This window comes from Oncorhynchus kisutch, linkage group LG5 (assembly GCF_002021735.2).
Source record: "Oncorhynchus kisutch isolate 150728-3 linkage group LG5, Okis_V2, whole genome shotgun sequence".
Classification (NCBI taxonomy): Eukaryota; Metazoa; Chordata; class Actinopteri; order Salmoniformes; family Salmonidae; genus Oncorhynchus; species Oncorhynchus kisutch.
The window spans coordinates 56835189-56859444 of NC_034178.2; the positions used below are offsets into that span (position 1 = coordinate 56835189).

Sequence of the window (24256 nt, forward strand, 5' to 3'; positions counted from 1 at the left end):
GAGAGCAGTGCGAGGGATGGACAGAAACAGAGACAGAGAGCAGCTCGAGGGATGGACAGAAACAGAGACAGAGAGCAGTGCGAGGGATGGACAGAAACAGAGACAGAGAGCAGTGCGAGGGATGGACAGAAACAGAGACAGATAGCAGCGCGAGGGATGGACAGAAACAGAGACAGAGAGCAGTGTGAGGGATGGACAGAAACAGAGACAGAGAGCAGTGCGAGGGATGGACAGAAACAGAGACAGAGAGCAGTGCGAGGGATGGACAGAAACAGAGACAGAGAGCAGTGCGAGGGATGGACAGAAACAGAGACAGAGAGCAGCGCGAGGGATGGACAGAAACAGAGACAGAGAGCAGTGCGAGGGATGGACAGAAACAGAGACAGAGAGCAGTGCGAGGGATGGACAGAAACAGAGACAGAGAGCAGCGCGAGGGATGGACAGAAACAGAGACAGAGAGCAGCGCGAGGGATGGACAGAAACAGAGAGATGGAGAGAGAGGTAGAAAAGGCCACAGATGTTACCTGCAGGCAAGGCACTAGACTGTGAGGGATACAGGGAGGTGCCCTCTGTGAGGGGAGCAGAGGGGTAAAGGTCAGAGGTTAAAGGTTAGTCAGAACATTAGTACAGTGGAGGAACCCCCATCCACTACAGTACTACAACTGGTGCAGGGTGACGTTGCCCCTAGACACTGATCTTTGGTGACTTTAGCATTTTCCCCACTTGGGGGAGGGGAAGCAGATCCTAGATCTGTACCTAGGGGAACCTTAACTTTGGAGTACTACAACTACATGACTAGGAAACCATGGAGTATGATCCACCACGGTCTACATACAGAACTATTAGTAGCAGAAGTGTGCTAGTAGTCACTATTGACAGTAAATACAGTGACAGTCCAACATGCAACCACTTCAAGGCACATTCATGCATTAGAATCTTTAACATCTAGTAGTGTTGTCTACGAGGGCTCACAACAATGTTAAGAACATGACGGTTGATGAGAAGATGATTTGTACAATGAAAGTAGAATATTTTCACATCCATGTTGAAGACTTTGACAGTTTGTGTAGCTGGTTTCAAAGGTCAAATAGGGGGTGCTTATATTTGTCCTGTTTCACTGAATGTACAAATGGGTAACCTGTGTGAAATGGAAATGTGTCTCTTTGCATATCCCAACTCCCCCTGGGGTCACGGCCAGGGTCAGCCATTATAGACAACAAACAAGGAGAAATGTGGGTTAAGTGCTAAGAGTGTATGTTAGATGACTAACACGTTGTACATAATGACTACTTGGGCAGCAGGCAGCCTAGGGGTAAGAGCATTACTGAAAGGTCACTGGTTTGAATCCCAGAGCCGACAAGGTGAAAATTCTGTCGATGTGCCCTTGAACAAGGAACTTAACCCAAATTGCTCCTGTAAGTCTCTCTGGATAAGAGTGTCTGCTAAATGACTAAAATGTAAATGCCTTGCTCAAGGGCAGATCAACAGATTTTTTGGTGATTCAAACAATCAACCTTTTGATTACTGGCCCAACACTCTAACCAAATCAAATCATCAAATCAAATGTTATTTGTCACATACACATGGTTAGCAGATGTTAATGCAAGTGTAGCGAAATGCTTGTGCTTCTAGTTCCGACAATGCAGTAATAACCAATGAGTAATCTAACCTAACAATTCCACAACTACTACCTTATACACACAAGTGTAAAGGGATAAAGAATTTGTATACAAAGATATATGAATGAGTGATGGTACAGAACGGCATAGGCAAGATGCAGTAGATGGTATAGAGTACAGTATATACATATGAGATGAGTAATGTAGGGTATATAAACATAAGGTGGCATAGTTTAAAGTGGCTAGTGATGCATGATGCAGCAGATGGCAAGATGCAGTAGATGCAGCAGTTTAAATGAGTACAGTATATACATATACATATAAGATGAGTAATGTAGGGTATGTAAACATTATATTAAGTGGCATTGTTTAAAGTGGCTAGTGATACATTTGTACATCAATTTCCATCAATTTCCATTATTAAAGTGGCTGGAGTTGAGTCAGTAAGTTGGCAGCAGCCACTCAATGTTAGTGGTGGCTGTTTAACCGCTAGGCTACCTGCCATCTACTTATCCTACCTATTGTGTGTAGGTGTGTGTGTGTGTGTGTTTTTGTGTTGTGTGTGTGCGTGTGTGTGTCTATACCTAACACAGTAAGGCGTGCTGAGGCAGTATCTTGGTCGATCTCTGATTTAACAGTACAGGTGTATGTTCCCTCATCCTGCTCGTGGACATTAGGGATGGACAGGGAATCCTCATCCTTCTTTAACCTACAGACCAGTCATGGGAGGAAACATGTTATTACATCACTATAACATGACATTACAGAACATCACTATTACATGTTATTACACGTCAACTATAGCTATGCTCTTTCAACACCACTGTTTTTGTGTGTTTTTGTACATGCATTGTTTGTGCATTTCATCCCATGGACACAGGACTCAATCAAGTTACAGTTTGAGCCTTTAAAAGCTGATGGTAGAGAAAACTGTTGTTGAGTTGTTTCTTTCACCTCCATCCCAGAGAGAGAGGCTTGTCATCCTTCAGCCAGGTAACAGTGATGGGCAGGGTGAGGTCTGATTTGACCCGGCAGTCAAAACGAGCCATGGTGCCTCTAAATGCTGACTGGTGCTCTGGAGCCCTGACGATACGGGTCGGCTCTGAAACGAACCGTGTACACCACACACACAGGATACAACAGGGCACACACACACACACACACAGGACAGACAGGCAGGACAGACACGCAGGACAGACACGCAGGACAGACACAGGACACACACAGGACAGACGCAGGACAGACATATCCGGAAAAATGATGGGGATAGATAGGGAAGCCAAACGCCTTGTATGGAATTCCTGAACAGCTGGAGCTCAACCAATTAGATTAAGAGTGTTTTTTCTCATGATATGAGATGACATTAAGGCCACATGGGATGAATGAGTATAATAAACAGACTACAGAATATGATTGTCTAATGTGAATCTCTAAGTAACGTCATCTGCTCTGAGAAACAAAATAGGTTGATAAGGCACGAGGAAATGTTTGGCAACAACACAGGGGCTATTTGGTCTGAGAAGGAAACATAAAAACAGAAGCATGAAGTCGTGCTGTGATGAGATTGGTTGCTCTCTAACCTTTGACCTCCAGTCGGACCTGGTTCTCCTCCTTGCCCAGGATGTTTCTGGCCACACAGGTGTATGTACCCTGGTCCTCAACCCGCGCACGCTTGATCTCTAGGCTCCCGTTGATGTAGACCCGGTATTGACCACCGTCCAGACCACTGCCCTGACCATTCTTAAACCTACACACACACACACACAGAGGGGAAATATTCAGGGTAAGACTCAGGGTAAGACACACACACACACTCACACACACACTCACGCACATCCACAACTTTTACATTCTATCATTTCAATTCAATTTCAATTCAATGGACTTTAATTGGCATGGGAAACATACAGTATGTTAACATTGCCAAAGCAAGTGAAAAATATAATAAACAAAAGTGAGATAAACAATAAAAATGAACAGTAACCATTACACTCACAGACGTTCCAAAAGAATAAAGACATTTCAAATGTCATTTATGTCTATATACAGTCGTGGCCAAAAGTTTTGAGAATGACACAAATATATTCACAAAGTTTGCTGCTTCAGTGTCTTTAGATATTTGTGTCAGATGTTACTATAGAGTACTGAAGTATAATTACAAGCATTTCATAAGCGTCATATGCTTTTATTGACAATTTCATGAAGTTGATGCAAAGAGTCAATGTTTGCAGTGTTGACCCTTCTTTTTCAAGACCTCTGAAATCCGCCCTGGCAGGCTGTCAATTAATTTCTGGTCCACATCCTGACTGATGGCAGCCCATTCTTGCATAATCAATGCTTGGAGTTTGTCAGAATTTGTGGGGTTTTGTTTGTCCACCCGCCTCTTGAGGATTGACCTCAAGTTCTCAATGGGATTAAGGTCTGGGGAGTTTCCTGGCCATGGACCCAAAATATTGATGATTTGTTCCCCGAGCCACTTAGTTATCCCTTTGCCTTATGGCAAGGTGCTCCATTATGCTGGAAAAGGCATTGTTCTTCACCAAACTGTTACTGGATGGTTGAGAGAAGTTGCTCTCGGAGGATGTGTTGGTACCATTCTTTATTCATGGCTGTGTGCTTAGGAAAAATTGTGAGTGGGCCCACTCCCTTGGCTGAGAAGCAACCCCACACATGAATGGTCTCAGGATGCTTTACTGTTGGCATGACACAGGACTGATGGTAGCGCTCATCTTGTCTTCTCCGGACAAGCTTTTTTCCGGATGCCCCAAACAATCGGAAAGGGGATTCATCAAAGAAAATGACTTTACCCCAGTCCTCAGCAGTCCAATTGCTGTACCTTTTGCAGAATATCAGTCTGTCCCTGATGTTTTTCCTGGAGAGAAGTGGCTTCTTTGCTGCTCTTCTTGACACCAGGCCATCCTCCAAAAGTCTTTGCCTCACTGTGCGTGCAGATGCACTCACACCTGCCTGCTGCCATTCCTGAGCAAGCTCTGTACTGGTGGTGCCCCGATCCCACAACTGAATCAACTTTAGGAGACGGTCCTGGCGCTTCCTGGACTTTCTTGGGTGCCCTGAAGCCTTCTTCTCAACAATTGAACCACTCTCCTTGAAGTTCTTGATGATCCGATAAATGGTTGATTCACTGGCAGCAATATCCTTGCAAAGCAATGATGATGGTACGTGTTTCCTTGCAGGTGACCATGGTTGACAGAGGAGGAACAGTGATTCCAAGCACCACCCTCCTTTTGAAGCTTCCAGTCTGTTTTCAAACTCAATCAGCATGACAGAGTGATCTCCAGCCTAGGCCTCGTCAACACTCATACCTGTGTTAACGAGAGAATCACTGACATGATGCCAGCTGGTCCTTTTGTGGCAGGGCTGAAATGCAGTGGAAATGTTCTTGGGGGATTCAGTTCATTTGCATGGCAAAGACGGACTTTGCAATTAATTGCAATTCATCTGATCACTCGTCATAACATTCTGGAGTATATGCAAATTGCCATCATACAAACTGAGGCAGCAGACTGTGAAAATTAATATTTGTGTCATTCTCAAAACTTTTGGCCACGACTGTACAATGTTGTAACGATGTGCAAATAGTTAAAGTACAAATAGGAAAATAATTCAACATAAATATGGGTTATATTTACAATGGTGTTTGTTTTTCACTGGTCACAAATCTTGCTGCTGTGATGGCACACTGTGGTATTTCACCCAGTATCAAAATTGATTTGTTTTAAAAATCTTTGTGGATCTGTTGTAGTCTGAGGGAAATATGTGTCTCTAATATGATCATATACTTGGCAGGAGGTTAGAAAGTGCAGCTCAGTTTCCACCTCCTTTTTGGGCATTGTGCACATAGCCTGTCTTCTCTTGAGAGCCTGGTCTGCCTACAGCGGCCTTTCTCAATAGCAAGGCTATGCTCACTGAGTCAAAGCTTTCCTTAAGTTTGGGTCAGTCACAGTGGTCAGGTATTCTGCCACAGTGTACTCTCTGTTTAGGGCCAAATAGCATTCTAGTTTGCTCTGTTTTTTTGTGAATCCTTTCCAATGTGTCAAGTCATCTCTTTTTGTTTTCTCATGGTTTGGATGGGTCTAATTGTGTTGCTGTCCTGGGGCTCTGTTTGTGTTTGTGAACAGAGCCCCAAGACCTGCTTGCAGAGTCTCAATTTGGTGTTTGTCCCATTTTGTGAATTCTTGGTTGGTGAATGGACCCCAGACCTCACAACCATTCTATAACTCATTCAAGTGTAACAGCGTTCTTCGTTTGTTGAAAGAGAGTCGGACCGAAATGCAGCGTGGTGGTTACTCATGTTCTTTAATGAAGAAAAAGTGACGATACATGAAATAACTTAATAAATACAAAAACAACAAACGGAACGTGAAACCTAATTACAGCCTATCTGGTGAAACTACACAGAGACAGGAACAATCACCCACGAAAGACAAAGCGAAACTCAGGCTACCTAAATACGGTTCCCAATCAGAGGAAACGAGAATCACCTGCTGATTGAGAACCGCCTCAGGCAGCCAAGCCTATACAACACCCCTAATCAGCCGCGATCCCAAATACTCCAAACCCCAATACGAAATACAATAACATAAACCCCTGTCACACCCTGGCCTGACCAAATATATAACGAAAACACAAAATACAATGACCAAGGCGTGACATCAAGTATTTTTAGCCAGATCCTAATTGGTATGTTGAATTGTATGTATGAATTGCATGTTCCTTTTGATGGCATAGAAGGACCTTCTTGCCTTGTCTCTCAGATCGTTCACAGCTTTGTGGAAGTTACCTGTGGCTCTGATGTTTAGGCCGAGGTATGTATAGTTTTTGTGTGCTCTGGGACAACGTTGTCTAGATGCAATTCGTTGTCACGTTCTGACCTTAGTTCTTTTGTTATGTCTTTGTTTTAGTATGGTCGGAGTGTGAGTTGGGTGGGTTGTCTATGTTCCTTTTTCTATGTGGTGTTTTTGAGTTTGGCCTGGTATGGTTCTCAATCAGAGGCAGGTGTCGTTAGTTGTCTCTGATTGAGAATCATACTTAGGTAGCCTTTTCCCACTTGTGTGGTGTGGGTGATTGTTTTCTGTCTTTGTGTATGTCAAAAGACAGCACTGTTTCGTTTCGTGTCATTCTCTTTGTTATTTTTGTTTTAGTGTTCTGAGTTTATTAAAGATCATCATGAACATGTACCACGCTGCGCTTTGGTCCTCCAATCCTTCCTACTACTCCTCCTCAGAAGAGGAGGAAGACGAGCGTTACATTCGTATTCATGGTCCTGGTGACTGGACCTTTTTTGTCTTACTGAGATTTACTGTCAGGGCCCAAGTATTACAGAATATTTGCAGAATATCTAGGTGCTGCTGTAGGCCCTCCTTGGTTGGGGATAGAAGCACCAGATCATCAGCAAACAGTAGACATTTTACTTCAGATTCTAGTAGGGTGAGGCCAGGTGCTGCAGACTGTTCGAGTGCCTGCGCCAATTCATTGATATATATGTTGAAGAGGGTGGGGCTTAAGCTGCCCTGTCTCACCTCACGGCCCCGTGGAAAGAAATTTGTGTTTTTTGCCAATTTTAACTGCACATTTGTTGTTTGTGTACATTGATTTTATGTCTTGTGTTTTTCCCCCAACACCACTTTCCATCAATTTGTATAGCAGACTCTCATGCCAAATTGAGTCAAAGGCTTTTTTGAAATCAGTAAAGCATGAGAATACTTTGCCTTAGTTTTGGTTTGTTTGTTCGTCAATTAGGGTGTGCAGGCTGAATATGTGGTCTGTCGTATGGTAATTTGGTAAAAAGCCAATTTGACATTTGCTCAGTATATTGTTTTCACTGAGGAAATGTACAAGTCTGGAGTTAATGATAATGCAGAGGATTTTCCCAAGGTTACTGTTGACGCATACGCCAAGGTAGTTATTGCGGTCAAATGTGTCTCCACTTTTGTGGATTGGGGTGATCAGTCCTTGGTTCCAAATATTGGGGAAGATGCCAGAGCTAAGGATGTTGTTAAAGAGTTTAAGTACAGCCAATTGGAATTTGATGTCTTTATATTTGATCATTTCATTGATGTTACCATCAACACCGCAGGCCTCTCTGGGTTGGAGGGTTTGTATTTTGTCCTGTAGTTCCTTCAATGTAATTGGAGAATCCAGTGTGTTCTGGTAGCCTTTAATAGTTGACTCTATGACTTGTATTTGTTCATGTATATGTTTTTGCTGTTTGTTCTTTGTTGTAGGGCCAAAAAGATTGGAGAAGTGGTTTACATATACTGTACATCCCCATATATTCTCTACCTGGGTCTATCTTTCCACACTCATCAGTATATGTATTTTAGGTTTTGTGTGGATCACAGGAAGAGCAGCTGTTGCACGACAGCTAATGTGGATCCAAATAAAGTAAACTCACCAACGTAGCTCAGGAAGTGGCGAGCCAAAGAAGGGACAGTCCAGGAAGGTTCTGTTGTTCTCTATCACCTTTATTAGCTGGTTCTTAGCACCAAGCATCCTGGGAGCCATGTCTAGAGAGAGAGAGAGAGAGAGAGCAAGAGAGAGAGAAACAATTGACATATTTAGTCCTATTTCATTATAGCTTCATCACTCATCATCATCATCATCATCATCACCACCAACACCACTCCCTCTCTTTACCCAATATGCTGACGAAAGCGTTGGCCAGCAGGTAACCATGGTGATTGGAGGCGTTACATTGGTACACAGCGCTGCTGCCGATCTGAACAGAGTGAAAGATGATGGTGTCACCTACCACCGTTCTTCTGGGGTTGGGCAGGGAGACTGGGAAATGGGGAGAGAGGTAGAGGGAGAGAAAGGGGGGAGAGAAGATAGAAGAGAAAGAATAGAGGGGTATAAATGTAAATAGTCAAAACTGGTTGGCAATAGAAATGCTGATTTGAGTTTGTTTATCCAGATGGTACTCTATGTCCATTAGAACACAGCAGGGTGATAATTGATGTTGAATGGGCTGTGAAGGACTCACTATTTCTCTCCATAGGCTCTCCGTTGACCAGCCACTTGATGAGTGGTTTGGGGTTCCCATTGGCCCGACACACCAGACGACTGCTCTCATCCGGTGCTAACACCAGGTTGAACGGCTTGTCCAGCCAATAGGGAGCCGCTGTTGGGTTCAAGAGTTTCCATTGGTCAGAAGGTCAACCACAAAGATCATCATACAGACACACACACACAGCGCACAGACACAGAAAACACCTCCTCCGTGTCTACCTTTAACCTGGACGAAGATGGAGTGTCGGATGCTTCCTATCTGATTGTTGGCCATACACATGTACTCCCCTGCGTCCTCCTCTGACACGCTGTCGATACGCAGAGTCTTATTGAAGTTGTCTAGCTTCACCTTCTGGTTCAGATCTCCTCCCTTCTTAAACCACTTTATACTGGGGGTGGGACTGAGAGGGATAGGGGGAGAGTGGGTGAGGGGGGAAAAGGGGAAATTGGGAGTGAGATTGGGTGTTATTTTTCTTGAGAAAAGTATTAATGTGTGTGTGTGTGTGTGTGTGTGTGTGTGTGTGTGTGTGTGTGTGACTGCGTGCGTGCGTGCGCTTGAGTATTTCAGCCACTCACACTCCAGCAGCGATACACTCCAGCTGTAGTTTTTGTCCTCTCAGCACCATCATCCTTGAGCTGTCAGTCCCCGTGGGGGAGAGGAAGTTAGGGGGAGTCTCTGCTACCTTACGACCTGGGGACAGGAGAGGAAGTTAGGGGGGTCTCTGCTACCTTACGACCTGGGGACAGGAGAGGAAGTTAGGGGGGTCTCTGCTACCTAACGACCTGGGGACAGGAGAGGAAGATAGGGGGGTCTCTGCTACCTTACGACCTGGGGACAGGAGAGTAAGTTAGGAGGGTCTCTGCTACCTAACGACCTGGGGACAGGAGAGTAAGTTAGGGGGGTCTCTGCTACCTTACGACCTGGGGACGGGAGAGGAAGTTAGGGGGGGGTCTCTGCTACCTAACGACCTGGGGACAGGAGAGGAAGTTGGGGGGGTCTCTGCTACTTAACGACCTGGGGAAAGGAGAGGAAGTTAGGGGTGTCTCTGCTACCTAACGACCTGGGGATAGGAGAGGAAGTTAGGGGGGGTCTCTGCTACCTTATGACCTGGGGACGGGAGAGGAAGTTAGGGGGGTCTCTGCTACCTTACGACCTGGGGATAGGAGAGGGAGTTAGGGGGGTCTCTGCTACCTAACGACCTGGGGACAGGAGAGGAAGATAGGGGGGTCTCTGCTACCTTACGACCTGGGGACAGGAGAGTAAGTTAGGAGGGTCTCTGCTACCTAACGACCTGGGGACAGGAGAGTAAGTTAGGGGGGTCTCTGCTACCTTACGACCTGGGGACGGGAGAGGAAGTTAGGGGGGGTCTCTGCTACCTAACGACCTGGGGACAGGAGAGGAAGTTGGGGGGGTCTCTGCTACTTAACGACCTGGGGAAAGGAGAGGAAGTTAGGGGTGTCTCTGCTACCTAACGACCTGGGGATAGGAGAGGAAGTTAGGGGGGGTCTCTGCTACCTTATGACCTGGGGACGGGAGAGGAAGTTAGGGGGGTCTCTGCTACCTTACGACCTGGGGATAGGAGAGGGAGTTAGGGGGTTCTCTGCTACCTTACGACCTGGGGACGGGAGAGGAAGTTAGGGGGGGTCTCTGCTACCTTACGACCTGGGGATAGGAGTGGGAGTTAGGGGGGTCTCTGCTACCTAACGACCTGGGGACAGGAGAGGAAGTTAGGGGGGTCTCTGCTACCTAACGACCTGGGGACAGGAGAGGAAGTTAGGGGTGTCTCTGCTACCTTACGAACTGGGGACAGGAGAGGAAGTTAGGTGGGTCTCTGCTACCTTACGACCTGGGGACAGGAGAGGAAGTTAGGGGGGTCTCTGCTACCTAACGACCTGGGGACAGGAGAGGAAGTTAGGGGGGTCTCTGCTACCTAACGACCTGGGGACAGGAGAGGAAGTTAGGGGGGTCTCTGCTACCTAACGACCTGGGGACAGGAGAGGAAGTTAGGGGGGTCTCTGCTACCTTACGACCTGGGGACAGGAGAGGAAGTTAGGGGGGTCTCTGCTACCTTACGACCTGGGGACAGGAGAGTAAGTTAGGGGGGTCTCTGCTACCTTACGACCTGGGGACGGGAGAGGAAGTTAGGGGGGGTCTCTGCTACCTAACGACCTGGGGACAGGAGAGGAAGTTAGGAGGGTCTCTGCTACCTTACGACCTGGGGACAGGAGAGGAAATTGGGGAGGTCTCTGCTACCTTACGACCTGGGGACAGGAGAGGAAGTTGGGGGGGTCTCTGCTACTTAACGACCTGGGGAAAGGAGAGGAAGTTAGGGGTGTCTCTGCTACCTAACGACCTGGGGATAGGAGAGGAAGTTAGGGGGGGTCTCTGCTACCTTATGACCTGGGGACGGGAGAGGAAGTTAGGGGGGTCTCTGCTACCTTACGACCTGGGGATAGGAGAGGGAGTTAGGGGGTTCTCTGCTACCTTACGACCTGGGGACGGGAGAGGAAGTTAGGGGGGGTCTCTGCTACCTTACGACCTGGGGATAGGAGTGGGAGTTAGGGGGGTCTCTGCTACCTAACGACCTGGGGACAGGAGAGGAAGTTAGGGGTGTCTCTGCTACCTAACGACCTGGGGACAGGAGAGGAAGTTAGGGGTGTCTCTGCTACCTTACGAACTGGGGACAGGAGAGGAAGTTAGGTGGGTCTCTGCTACCTTACGACCTGGGGACAGGAGAGGAAGTTAGGGGGGTCTCTGCTACCTAACGACCTGGGGACAGGAGAGGAAGTTAGGGGGGTCTCTGCTACCTAACGACCTGGGGACAGGAGAGGAAGTTAGGGGGGTCTCTGCTACCTAACGACCTGGGGACAGGAGAGGAAGTTAGGGGGGTCTCTGCTACCTTACGACCTGGGGACAGGAGAGGAAGTTAGGGGGGTCTCTGCTACCTTACGACCTGGGGACAGGAGAGGAAGTTAGGGGGGTCTCTGCTACCTAACGACCTGGGGACAGGAGAGGAAGTTAGGGGGGTCTCTGCTACCTAACGACCTGGGGACTGGAGAGGAAGTTAGGGGGGTCTCTGCTACCTAACGACCTGGGGACAGGAGAGGAAGTTAGGGGGGTCTCTGCTACCTTACGACCTGGGGACAGGAGAGGAAGTTAGGGGGGTCTCTGCTACCTTACGACCTGGGGACAGGAGAGGAAGTTAGGGGGGTCTCTGCTACCTAACGACCTGGGGACAGGAGAGGAATGGGTTAACACACAAATCACCATGATCACACCCACACTAAATATTCAACACATTCACCTTTATCCAAATTCTAATCAAACACAATCATTGGAGTTTATGTTTAATCCAAAACTCCGACACCAGTGTGTACAAGCTCCTTATAAGGTTAAGAGTCAAATGAAAAGGAATTGGTTTATTATGTTCATGCTTCTATGTCAGCATCTCCGCCAAGCAAACGGATGAAACAGTTCATCTACATCTGTAGAATGTCCTCATCCATCTCTTTATGCCGCCCCACGCAGCATTGGCTGGTTTTCCTGCTTGTTTCCACAGCCAGATCAACCTGTTAGCTGTTCCTTTGTCTGTCAACTCCCATGGAGTGCCATTTCAACCAGAGGAGAAAGAAAAACAACAATGTTGATCTCTGACTTTCAGTCCGCCAGAGAAAAGAGACTACACAGAAAACATACTGTTTCTTCTTTTATTTTATTTCCTTTCTTCTAAGGAAATCGTTTGATCTTGCTGAGATCATAAATTTAAGTTCGTAAATTTCAGTGACATGCTTCATATAACAACACCACCGCAGGGCTTAGGCATTAGGCTGGTGATGTTAAATCACTAACGTTTTCCCCTGCCAACGGTTGGATCCTTTCCAGAACCTTCTGCGCTCTAAGTAGGGTTCAGGGTTAAAAGGGTTTATCCTCTTGAAGATAATGTATCAGAAATGTTGTACTGCGTCATGAAGGGAGGTTACACATAGATCAGTGGCAACACTTGTGGCTGTGAGCTGCTTATTTGTTGAGTTTTAATAAGGACAGAAAAGTGTGTGCTATTGGTGGCATAACTCATACATTTCATATCACAGTCACATATCACAGTACTTACCCTCAAAATGGATACTGTTTCCTCTGTCTAAAGCTTCTAAACACTATGATGCTGTTTCCTCTTTCTAAAGCTTCTAAACACTATGATGCTGTTTCCTCTTTCTAAAGCTTCTAAACACTGTGATGCTGTTTCCTCTTTCTAAAGCTTCTAAACACTATGATGCTGTTTCCTCTTTCTATAGCTTCTAAACACTATGATGCTGTTTCCTCTTTCTAAAGCTTCTAAACACTATGATGCTGTTTCCTCTTTCTATAGCTTCTAAACACTGTGATGCTGTTTCCTCTTTCTAAAGCTTCTAAACACTATGATGCTGTTTCCTCTTTCTAAAGCTTCTAAACACTATGATGCTGTTTCCTCTTTCTAAAGCTTCTAAACACTATGATGCTGTTTCCTCTTTCTAAAGCTTCTAAACACTATGATGCTGTTTCCTCTTTCTAAAGCTTCTAAACACTATGATGCTGTTTCCTCTTTCTAAAGCTTCTAAACACTATGATGCTGTTTCCTCTGTCTAAAGCTTCTAAAAACTATGATGCTGTTTCCTCTTTCTATAGCTTCTAAACACTGTGATGCTGTTTCCTCTTTCTATAGCTTCTAAACACTGTGATGCTGTTTCATCATTCTAAAGCTTCTAAACACTATGATAATGTTTCATCTTTCTAAAGCTTCTAAACACTATGATGCTGTTTCCTCTTTCTATAGCTTCTAAACACTGTGATGCTGTTTCCTCTTTCTATAGCTTCTAAACACTGTGATGCTGTTTCCTCTTTCTAAAGCTTCTAAACACTATGATGCTGTTTCCTCTTTCTAAAGCTTCTAAACACTATGATGCTGTTTCCTCTTTCTAAAGCTTCTAAACACTATGATGCTGCTTCCTCTTTCTATAGCTTCGAAACACTGTGATGCTGTTTCATCTTTCTAAAGCTTCTAAACACTATGATGCTGTTTCCTCTTTCTATAGCTTCTAAACACTATGATGCTGTTTTCTCTTTCTAAAGCTTCTAAACACTATGATGCTGTTTTCTCTTTCTAAAGCTTCTAAATACTATGATGCTGTTTCCTCTTTCTATAGCTTCTAAACACTGTGATGCTGTTTCCTCTTTCTATAGCTTCTAAACACTGTGATGCTGTTTCATCATTCTAAAGCTTCTAAACACTATGATGCTGTTTCATCTTTCTAAAGCTTCTAAACACTATGATGCTGTTTCCTCTTTATATAGCTTCTAAACACTATGATGCTGTTTTCTCTTTCTAAAGCTTCTAAACACTATGATGCTGTTTCCTTTTTATATAGCTTCTAAACACTGTGATGCTGTTTCCTCTTTCTATAGTTTCTAAACACTATGATGCTGTTTCCTCTTTCTATAGCTTCTAAAAACTATGATGCTGTTTCCTCTTTCTAAAGCTTCTAAACACTATGATGCTGCTTCCTCTTTCTATAGCTTCTAAACACTGTGATGCTGTTTCATCTTTCTAAAGCTTCTAAACACTATGATGCTGTTTCCTCTTTCTATAGCTTCTAAACACTATGATGCTGTTTTCTCTTTCTAAAGCTTCTAAACACTATGATGCTGTTTTCTCTTTCTAAAGCTTCTAAATACTATGATGCTGTTTCCTCTTTCTATAGCTTCTAAACACTGTGATGCTGTTTCCTCTTTCTATAGCTTCTAAACACTGTGATGCTGTTTCATCATTCTAAAGCTTCTAAACACTATGATGCTGTTTCATCTTTCTAAAGCTTCTAAACACTATGATGCTGTTTCCTCTTTATATAGCTTCTAAACACTATGATGCTGTTTTCTCTTTCTAAAGCTTCTAAACACTATGATGCTGTTTCCTTTTTATATAGCTTCTAAACACTGTGATGCTGTTTCCTCTTTCTATAGTTTCTAAACACTATGATGATGTTTCCTCTTTCTATAGCTTCTAAAAACTATGATGCTGTTTCCTCTTTCTAAAGCTTCTAAACACTATGATGCTGTTTCCTCTTTCTATAGCTTCTAAACACTATGATGCTGTTTCCTCTTTCTAAAGCTTCTAAACACTATGATGCTGTTTCCTCTTTCTAAAGCTTCTAAACACTGTGATGCTGTTTCATCATTCTAAAGCTTCTAAACACTATGATGCTGTTTCCTCTTTCTAAAGCTTCTAAACACTATGATGCTGTTTCCTCTTTCTATAGCTTCTAAACACTGTGATGCTGTTTCCTCTTTCTAAAGCTTCTAAACACTATGATGCTGTTTCCTCTTTCTAAAGCTTCTAAACACTATGATGCTGTTTCCTCTTTCTAAAGCTTCTAAACACTATGATGCTGTTTCCTCTTTCTAAAGCTTCTAAACACTATGATGCTGTTTCCTCTTTCTAAAGCTTCTAAACACTATGATGCTGTTTCCTCTTTCTAAAGCTTCTAAACACTATGATGCTGTTTCCTCTGTCTAAAGCTTCTAAAAACTATGATGCTGTTTCCTCTCTCTATAGCTTCTAAACACTGTGATGCTGTTTCCTCTTTCTATAGCTTCTAAACACTGTGATGCTGTTTCATCATTCTAAAGCTTCTAAACACTATGATAATGTTTCATCTTTCTAAAGCTTCTAAACACTATGATGCTGTTTCCTCTTTCTATAGCTTCTAAACACTGTGATGCTGTTTCCTCTTTCTATAGCTTCTAAACACTGTGATGCTGTTTCCTCTTTCTAAAGCTTCTAAACACTATGATGCTGTTTCCTCTTTCTAAAGTTTCTAAACACTATGATGCTGTTTCCTCTTTCTAAAGCTTCTAAACACTATGATGCTGTTTCATCTTTCTAAAGCTTCTAAACACTATGATGCTGTTTCCTCTTTCTATAGCTTCTAAACACTATGATGCTGTTTTCTCTTTCTAAAGCTTCTAAACACTATGACGCTGTTTTCTCTTTCTAAAGCTTCTAAACACTATGATGCTGTTTCCTCTTTCTATAGCTTCTAAACACTGTGATGCTGTTTCCTCTTTCTATAGCTTCTAAACACTGTGATGCTGTTTCATCATTCTAAAGCTTATAAACACTATGATGCTGTTTCATCTTTCTAAAGCTTCTAAACACTATGATGCTGTTTCCTCTTTATATAGCTTCTAAACACTATGATGCTGTTTTCTCTTTCTAAAGCTTCTAAACACTATGATGCTGTTTCCTTTTTATATAGCTTCTAAACACTGTGATGCTGTTTCCTCTTTCTAAAGCTTCTAAACACTATGATGCTGTTTCCTCTTTCTAAAGCTTCTAAACACTATGATGCTGTTTCCTCTTTCTAAAGCTTCTAAACACTATGATGCTGTTTCCTCTTTCTATAGCTTCTAAACACTGTGATGCTGTTTCCTCTTTCTATAGCTTCTAAACACTGTGATGCTGTTTCATCATTCTAAAGCTTCTAAACACTATGATAATGTTTCATCTTTCTAAAGCTTCTAAACACTATGATGCTGTTTCCTCTTTCTATAGCTTCTAAACACTGTGATGCTGTTTCCTCTTTCTATAGCTTCTAAACACTGTGATGCTGTTTCCTCTTTCTAAAGCTTCTAAACACTATGATGCTGTTTCCTCTTTCTAAAGTTTCTAAACACTATGATGCTGTTTCCTCTTTCTAAAGCTTCTAAACACTATGCTGCTGTTTCCTCTTTCTAAAGCTTCTAAACACTATGATGCTGTTTCCTCTTTCTAAAGCTTCTAAACACTATGATGCTGTTTCCTCTTTCTAAAGCTTCTAAACACTATGATGCTGTTTCCTCTTTCTAATGCTTCTAAACACTATGATGCTGTTTCCTCTTTCTAAAGCTTCTAAACACTATGATGCTGTTTCCTCTTTCTAAAGCTTCTAAACACTATGATGCTGTTTCCTCTTTCTAAAGCTTCTAAACACTATGATGCTGTTTCCTCTTTCTAAAGCTTCTAAACACTATGATGCTGTTTCCTCTTTCTAAAGCTTCTAAACACTATGATGCTGTTCCCTCTTTCTAAAGCTTCTAAACACTATGATGCTGTTTCCTCTTTCTATAGCTTCTAAACACTGTGATGCTGTTTCCTCTTTCTAAAGCTTCTAAACACTATGATGCTGTTTCCTCTTTCTAAAGCTTCTAAACACTATGATGCTGTTTCCTCTTTCTAAAGCTTCTAAGCACTATGATGCTGTTTCCTCTTTCTAAAGCTTCTAAACACTATGATGCTGTTTCCTCTTTCTATAGCTTCTAAACACTATGATGCTGTTTCCTCTTTCTAAAGCTTCTAAACACTATGATGCTGTTTCCTCTGTCTAAACCTTCATTTAGACAGAGAAACCTTAATTTCTCTGTGTATATGAGGTTGACCTTCCCATAGGGGTTTAGTTAGGGGCTGTCCCCATTCTGTCCTTATGTGAGTCCCCTCACATGCCATCACTCCCAGGCCTACTCCCCAAGGCCAGGGTAGTAAGAACATATGCCACTGGTTCCCCCTCTGGCTATGGGCTGACTGTGGAATGGACTTGGATTTTAAGGGCTTTATGATACACAGGAGGAGAAGCTTTACTCTGTACAATCCTCCAAGTGATGGTGTGTGTGTGTGTGTGTGTGTGTGTGTGTGTGTGTGTGTGTGTGTGTGTGTGTGTGTGTGTGTGTGTGTGTGTGTGTGTGTGTGTGTGTGTGTGTGTGTGTGTGTGTGTGTGTGTGTGTGTGTGTGTAACTGTAGGGGAGGGCCAATGGGGAGAGACCAAGGCGGATGTATTTTAGGAAGAGAAGCCCTTTCTAACCCCCTCTTAGACTGCTACAGTGCCCCAGGGAGATTCCCCAAAGCTCTACTGTCAGATCTGACTTAGTTTGGAGAGGCTCTAAGTCTAAGGGCATGCTTGACATTGGTTGAGTTAAGGGACAACCTCAATTGGCCTATTGTCAGAGTTACTGCATATGCAATGAGTCAGCTTCTGAGAGAGAAGGATATGCAAGGATAAAGCACCTTATGGGCAACCAGCCCCGTGTTATATTTTGCCTGTGAGAGGTATTGGTTAGGGTGAGTGTCATCAGGGTGTGTAAATAATAAAACACGCTACACTTGAATTCAATTCAGTTTAGCTGGCTGGTTAGCAGGCCAAGGTTAAGGTTTATGTGCTTGCTATTGAAGGACTATATCATCATATTACTATATATGTATTGAAAGAAAAGCCATTGAGCGGACAGATTAGCAGGCTAGGCTATGATGCTAGCTGTGTTAGCTAGCTGTGTTGTTAACAGATCCATTGCACTGAGAAGTTAGCATTAGCAGGCTAGGCTACGTGGCTAGCTGTTTAGGATGATGACCGGGCACTGCTGGGGGTGAAGAGTGGGGGGTAACTGGAAGTGTGTGTGTCTGGACTGACCACCATATGGGTCAGCGGAGTTGACAGAGGAAGTGTCGTTATACGGCATGCAGAACACACACACACACACACACACACACACACACAGGGCTGTCAGCATGCAGAACACACACACACACACGGCTGTAAGGATGAAAACACACGCACAGAGACACTCCTGTACATACACATTCACATAATGTAAATAAAATGCACTTTCAACAAAAACCTTTACAGAGGGGTTGATTTCCAGTTCCAAGAGAGCTAGCTGTAAGAATGGATGGGCACTGAGCACCGAGCAGCTTCTCCCCTGCGTCAGAAATGAGCACTGAGCACCAAGCAGCTTCTCCCCTGCGTCAGAAATGAGCACTGAGCAGCTTCTCCCCTGTGTCAGAAATTAGCACTGAGCAGCTTTCTCCCCTGCCTCAGAAAAAGAGAAATGTCAACTTCTTACAGACAGATGGGCACTGTGGAGAATTCCTCTGTCAGGAACAATTGTGGCAGAGCTGGAGGAGAGAACACAGCCACAACAGCACACACTGAGGAACAAAGGAGAAAGTCCTGGTAAAATAACATCCTGTACATGTCATGGCCTAGGCCACCACTAGAGGGAGACATCTCATATTTCATGTGAGGCATACAGGTTGACCATACAATAGATGATCCTATTCATACACAGCGATAGAACATGACTACATTCAAAGACTTTTGGTGGGTGTAGGGGTGTGTGTGTGTGTGTGTGTGTGTGTGTGTGTGTGTGTGTGTGTGTGTGTGTGTGTGTGTGTGTGTGTGTGTGTGTGTGTGTGTGTGTGTGTAGCCTACTTACTGGTCTGCACTTTGAGTGTGAAGGGGTTCTTCTGCTGGATGGTGTGTGTGAAGAGGAAGCGGGCGTTGCAGCTGTAGTCTGTGTGCGAGTCTTTATCCAGAACATTAGAGAAATACAGATCTCCATTCAGACCCATGGACACACGCCTATCTTGGGTTATAGACATCATGGCTGTGGAGGGAGGGAAGGACAGAGGGAGGGAGGGGGAGAGGGAGGATTGGAATGAGGGAAAGGAGAGAGGGAGAGAGAGAGAGAATGGAGGCGGTAGAGAGAGAGGAAGGAGGGAGGGAGAGATGAGAGAAGGAGAGGTAATGATGGGGGAGGAAAGAGAGGGAGAGAGAGAGGTAAATATGGGGGAGAATGAAGGGAAAGGGAGTGAGTGAGAAAGATCTTAAATCATTTAGACTGTATGCTTCATAATGGACCATAACATGATCTAATTTCAGAGGCATCCACTAGACTGGCCAAGTGGATTAGCCTACATCTCATGTGACTTGAAAAACAGAGTCAGTCCCAACCAGATAGATAAAGATCAAATAGACGTTACCCTTTAAACTATAACTGTAGTCTGGTCTCATTGGCTTAAACTCCTAACTAGACTGGACCTGAGCTGAATGTATGTAACGTGTAACAGAGTACCAGCAGTGTTAGGACACAGCGGTAGCCAGTGGGGCCAGCTATAGACAATATATCCTAACTAGGATTCTATATCTATGGTGCCAGCTAGGTCAGCTCTAGTGTTGTCATTCTCTGTGATGATGTAGCACTGGGACTGGGACTTGTCACTCTGGGGCTCTGTGTTAATGTTAACTCCTAACACACACAGATGCTCCCGACAGATGATCACACACTCTGTAACTAAGACGAGTGATAGGGCCAATCTGGTTGTCTTGACGGTGCCGTGGTCCAATCATCCCCCAGCCGGTGGTCAAATGTAGTGGTGGTGTGTAACTGTGACTGGGCAATGTGCCATAATGCTATGATTGCTATTATATACTTGATGTATTATGTTCATAGTGGCCCCATGGCTATAATTAGCTTGGCTAATAAAGATTTAGTGAAGTGAGAGTAGTGAAGTACAGTCCAGAGAGTATAGCGACACCATTAGCTGTGAAGGACTACTTCAGTCTGGGCTCTTAAAATGGCTTCTGCCTGCTCTTGGGTTCTGGCCTCAGCTCTTTACCCAGCAGTCAGATAATTACACACACACACACACACACACACACACACACACACACACACACAGAGAATTACAGTGGGTCAGCAGTAACACACACCACTAGAGAAGAGGATAGAGAGATAGAAAGGAGGGAGAGAGAGAGAGTGAACGAGTGATCAAGCGAGAGAGAGAGAGAGAGAGAGAGAGAGAGAAAGTGAGGATATCTTGAGAGTGAGAGGTTTGAAACACTTCCAGACAGAAGAGAGAGAGGGGAGAGAGAGCAGGAGAGAGAGGGAGAGAGAGAGAGAGAGAGAAAAGAAAGCAATAGCATTAAATAGCAAGTGACAGAAGAGCTGAGAGGTCACCTAAGAGGACAAACGACTGGGATAAAGAGGGACAGAAGGACACAGAGGGAGAGGGGGACAGACAGACATAGAGAGAGACAGAGAGAGAGCTAGACTCACCGCTGTTCATCCAGAAGGTGTGTGGAGGGGGCAGGCCTGGAGGAGGGTTACAGGCCAAGACCAGGGAAGAACCCTCACCCACTACTACTGGCTCCAACACCTCCTTGGGCCACAGAGGGGACTCTGACAGAGGGAGGGAGAGAGATATGTAGATGACATGAGATCACAGGAGGCTGCTGAGGGGAGATGGCTCATAATAATGGACTGAACGGAGTAAATGGAATGGCATCAAACACCTGGGAACCATGTGTTTGATGTATTTGATACCATTCCACTGTTTACGCGCCAGTCATTACCACGAGCCCATCCTCCCCAATTAAGGTGCCACCAACCTCCCGTGTATGAGATACTTATTACAAGTCATATTCACTTTATAACATTTCAGAATATAGACTACTGATTTTTGTGTCTATGTCTATATGTGTGTGTGTGTGTGTGTGTGTATGCGTGTGTGTCAGAGGGAAAGGGGGATACCTAGTCAGTTGTACAACTGAATGACTTCAACTGAAATGAGTCTTCTGCATTTAATCCATGGGAGTGTGTGTGTGTTTGTGTGTGTGTGCGTGGATGTGAATTAACAGACTTCTCACTGGACACTCGTAGTAGGATCTTGTTGGTCAGTGCCGTTCCAAAGTCATTAGAGGCGAAACACTGGTATTCCCCCTCATAGTCCTCTGGCCTCCCTCCGCTCCGGAAGCTAATCTCCAGCGTTCCCGAGCGCTTCCGCATCGTCACCCGTGGATCCTTCCCCACGTTGAAGAACTTCCCGTTCCGTCGCCATAAGAACCTGAGTCACCATGGAAACAAGAAGAACATAACAGAACAGGATCAGAACTACTGCAGAGATAGCCTGCAAAGTAATGTCATACTTTCCAGGTCCATAACCAAACAGTTCGAACTTCAAATTTTAAAAATGAATCTCACCAAAAATATGTCTCTCACTGTTGCCGCCTGCTACCGACCCCCCTCAGCTCCCAGCTGTGCCCTGTACAGCATTTGTGAATTGAATGCCCCCCATCTAGCTTCAGAGTTTGTTCTGTTAGGTGACCTAAACTGGGATATGCTTAACACCCCGGCAGTCCTACAATCTAAGCTAGATGCCCTCAATCTCACACAAATCAACAAGGAACTTACCAGGTACAACCCTAAATCCGTAAACATGGGCACCCTCATAGACATTATCCTGACCAACTTGCCCTCCAAATACACCTCCGCTGTCTTCAATCAGGATCTCAGCGATCACTGCCTCATTGCTTGCATCTGCTATGGGTCCGCGGTCAAACGACCACCCCTCATCACTATAAAATGCTCCCAAAACACTTCTGCGAGCAGGCCTTTCTAATCGACCTAGCCCAGATATCCTGGAAGTATATTGACCTCATCCCGTCAGTCGAGGATGCCTGGTCATTCTTTAAAAGTAACTTCCTCACCATTTTAGATAAGCATGCTCCGTTCAAAAAATGCAGAACTAAGAACAGATATAGCCCTTCGTTCACTCCAGACCTGACTGCCCTCGACCAGCACAAAAACATCCTGTGGCGGACTGCAATAGCATCGAATAGTCCCCACGATATGCAACTGTTCAGGGAAGTCAGGAACCAATACACGAAGTCAGTCAGGAAAGCAAAGGCCAGCTTTTTCAAGCAAACATTTGCATCCTGTAGCTCTAACTCCAAAAAGTTCTGGGACACTGTAAAGTCCATGGAGAACAAGAGCACCTCCTCCCAGCTGCCCACTGCACTGAGGCTAGGTAACACAGTCACCCCCGATAAATCCATGATAATCGAAAACTTAAACAAGCATTTCTCAATGGCTGGCCATGCCTTCCTCCTGGCTACTGGAACCTCGGCCAACAGCTCAGGCCCCCCCGCAGCTACTTGCTCAAACCTCCCCAGCTTCTCCTTTACCCAAATCCAGATAGAGATGTTCTGAAAGAGCTGCAAAACCTGGACCCATACAAATCAGCTGGGCTTGACAATCTGGACCCTCTATTTCTGAAACTATCCACCGCCATTGTCGCAACCCCTATTACCAGCCTGTTCAACCTCTCTTTCGTATTGTCTGAGATCCCCAAGGATTGAAAAGCTGCCGCGGTCATTCCCCTCTTCAAAGGGGGAGACACCCTGGACCCAAACTGTTACAGACCTATATCCATCCTGCCCTGCCTATCTAAGGTCTTCGAAAGCCAAGTCAACAAACAGATCACTGACCATCTCGAATCCCACCATACCACTGTGCAATCTGGTTTCCGAGCCGGTCACGGGTGCACCTCAGCCACGCTCAAGGTACTAAACGATATCATAACCGCCATCGATAAAAGACAGTACTGTGCAGCCGTCTTCATCAAGCTGGCAAAGGCTTTCGACTCTGTCAATCATCATATTGTTATCGGCAGACTCAGTATCCTCGGTTTTTCTAATGACTGCCTTGCCTGGTTCACCAACTACTTTGCAGACAGAGTTCAGTGTGTCAAATCGGAGGGCATGTTGTCCGGGTCCTCTGGCAGTCTCTATGGGGGTGCCACAGGGTTCAATTCTAGGGCTGACTCTTTTCTCTGTATATATCAATGATGTTGCTCTTGCTGCGGGCGATTCCCTGATCCACCTCTACGCAGACGACACCATTCTGTATACTTCTGGCCCTTCCTTGGACACTGTGCTATCTAACCTCCAAACGAGCTTCAATGCCATACAACACTCCTTCCGTGGCCTCCAACTGCTCTTAAACGCTAGTAAAACCAAATGCATGCTCTTCAACCGTTCGCCTCCTGCACCCGCACGCCCGACTGGCATCACCACCCTGGATGGTTCCGACCTAGAATACGTGGACATCTATAAGACGACAGACGACACCATTCTGTATACTTCCGGCCCTTCTCTGGACACTGTGTTAACAACCCTCCAGGCAAGCTTCAATGCCATACAACTCTCCTTCCGTGGCCTCCAATTGCTCTTGAATGCAAGTAAAACTAAATGCATGCTCTTCAACCGATCGCTGCCTGCACCTACCCGCCTGTCCAACATCACTACTCTGGACGGCTCTGACTTAGAATACGTGGACAACTACAAATACTTAGGTGTCTGGTTAGATTGTAAACTCTCCTTCCAGACCCATATCAAACATCTCCAATCCAAAGTTAAATCTAGAATTGGCTTCCTATTTCGCAACAAAGCATCCTTCACTCATGCTGCCAAACATACCCTTGTAAAACTGACCATCCTACCAATCCTCGACTTTGGCGATGTCATTTACAAAATAGCCTCCAATACCCTACTCAACAAATTGGATGCAGTCTATCACAGTGCAATCCGTTTTATCACCAAAGCCCCATATACTACCCACCATTGCGACCTGTACGCTCTCGTTGGCTGGCCCTCGCTTCATACTCGTCGCCAAACCCACTGGCTCCATGTCATCTACAAGACACTGCTAGGTAAAGTCCCCCCTTATCTCAGCTCGCTGGTCACCATAGCATCTCCCACCTGTAGCACACGCTCCAGCAGGTATATCTCTCTAGTCACCCCCAAAACCAATTCTTTCTTTGGCCGCCTCTCCTTCCAGTTCTCTGCTGCCAATGACTGGAACGAACTACAAAAATCTCTGAAACTGGAAACACTTATCTCCCTCACTAGCTTTAAGCACCAACTGTCAGAGCAGCTCACAGATTACTGCACCTGTACATAGCCCACCTATAAGGGGAGGGGGGGAG

At 44.9% G+C, this 24256-nt stretch overlaps 1 protein-coding gene across 8 annotated transcripts in view; it reads right to left on the reverse strand.

Annotated features, from left to right (window-relative positions):
- The window catches only part of LOC109891615 (neurofascin), a 143992-nt gene that overhangs the window by 30668 nt on the left and 89068 nt on the right, over positions 1-24256 (reverse strand). For 6 of the 8 annotated variants that reach the window (XM_031825467.1, XM_031825472.1, XM_031825468.1 and 3 more), the window contains 12 exons: positions 21138-21334; positions 20548-20670; positions 18925-19095; positions 9225-9339; positions 8868-9049; positions 8623-8760; positions 8277-8420; positions 8035-8146; positions 3200-3366; positions 2574-2721; positions 2204-2328; positions 525-569 (listed from right to left, as the gene is read on the reverse strand). In XM_031825467.1, coding sequence (XP_031681327.1) covers positions 525-569; positions 2204-2328; positions 2574-2721; positions 3200-3366; positions 8035-8146; positions 8277-8420; positions 8623-8760; positions 8868-9049; positions 9225-9339; positions 18925-19095; positions 20548-20670; positions 21138-21334 — 1667 coding nt within the window. The remainder of the gene's footprint in view (positions 1-524; positions 570-2203; positions 2329-2573; positions 2722-3199; positions 3367-8034; positions 8147-8276; positions 8421-8622; positions 8761-8867; positions 9050-9224; positions 9340-18924; positions 19096-20547; positions 20671-21137; positions 21335-24256) is intronic. The other 2 variants (XM_031825471.1, XM_031825469.1) reach the window with 1 other exon arrangement.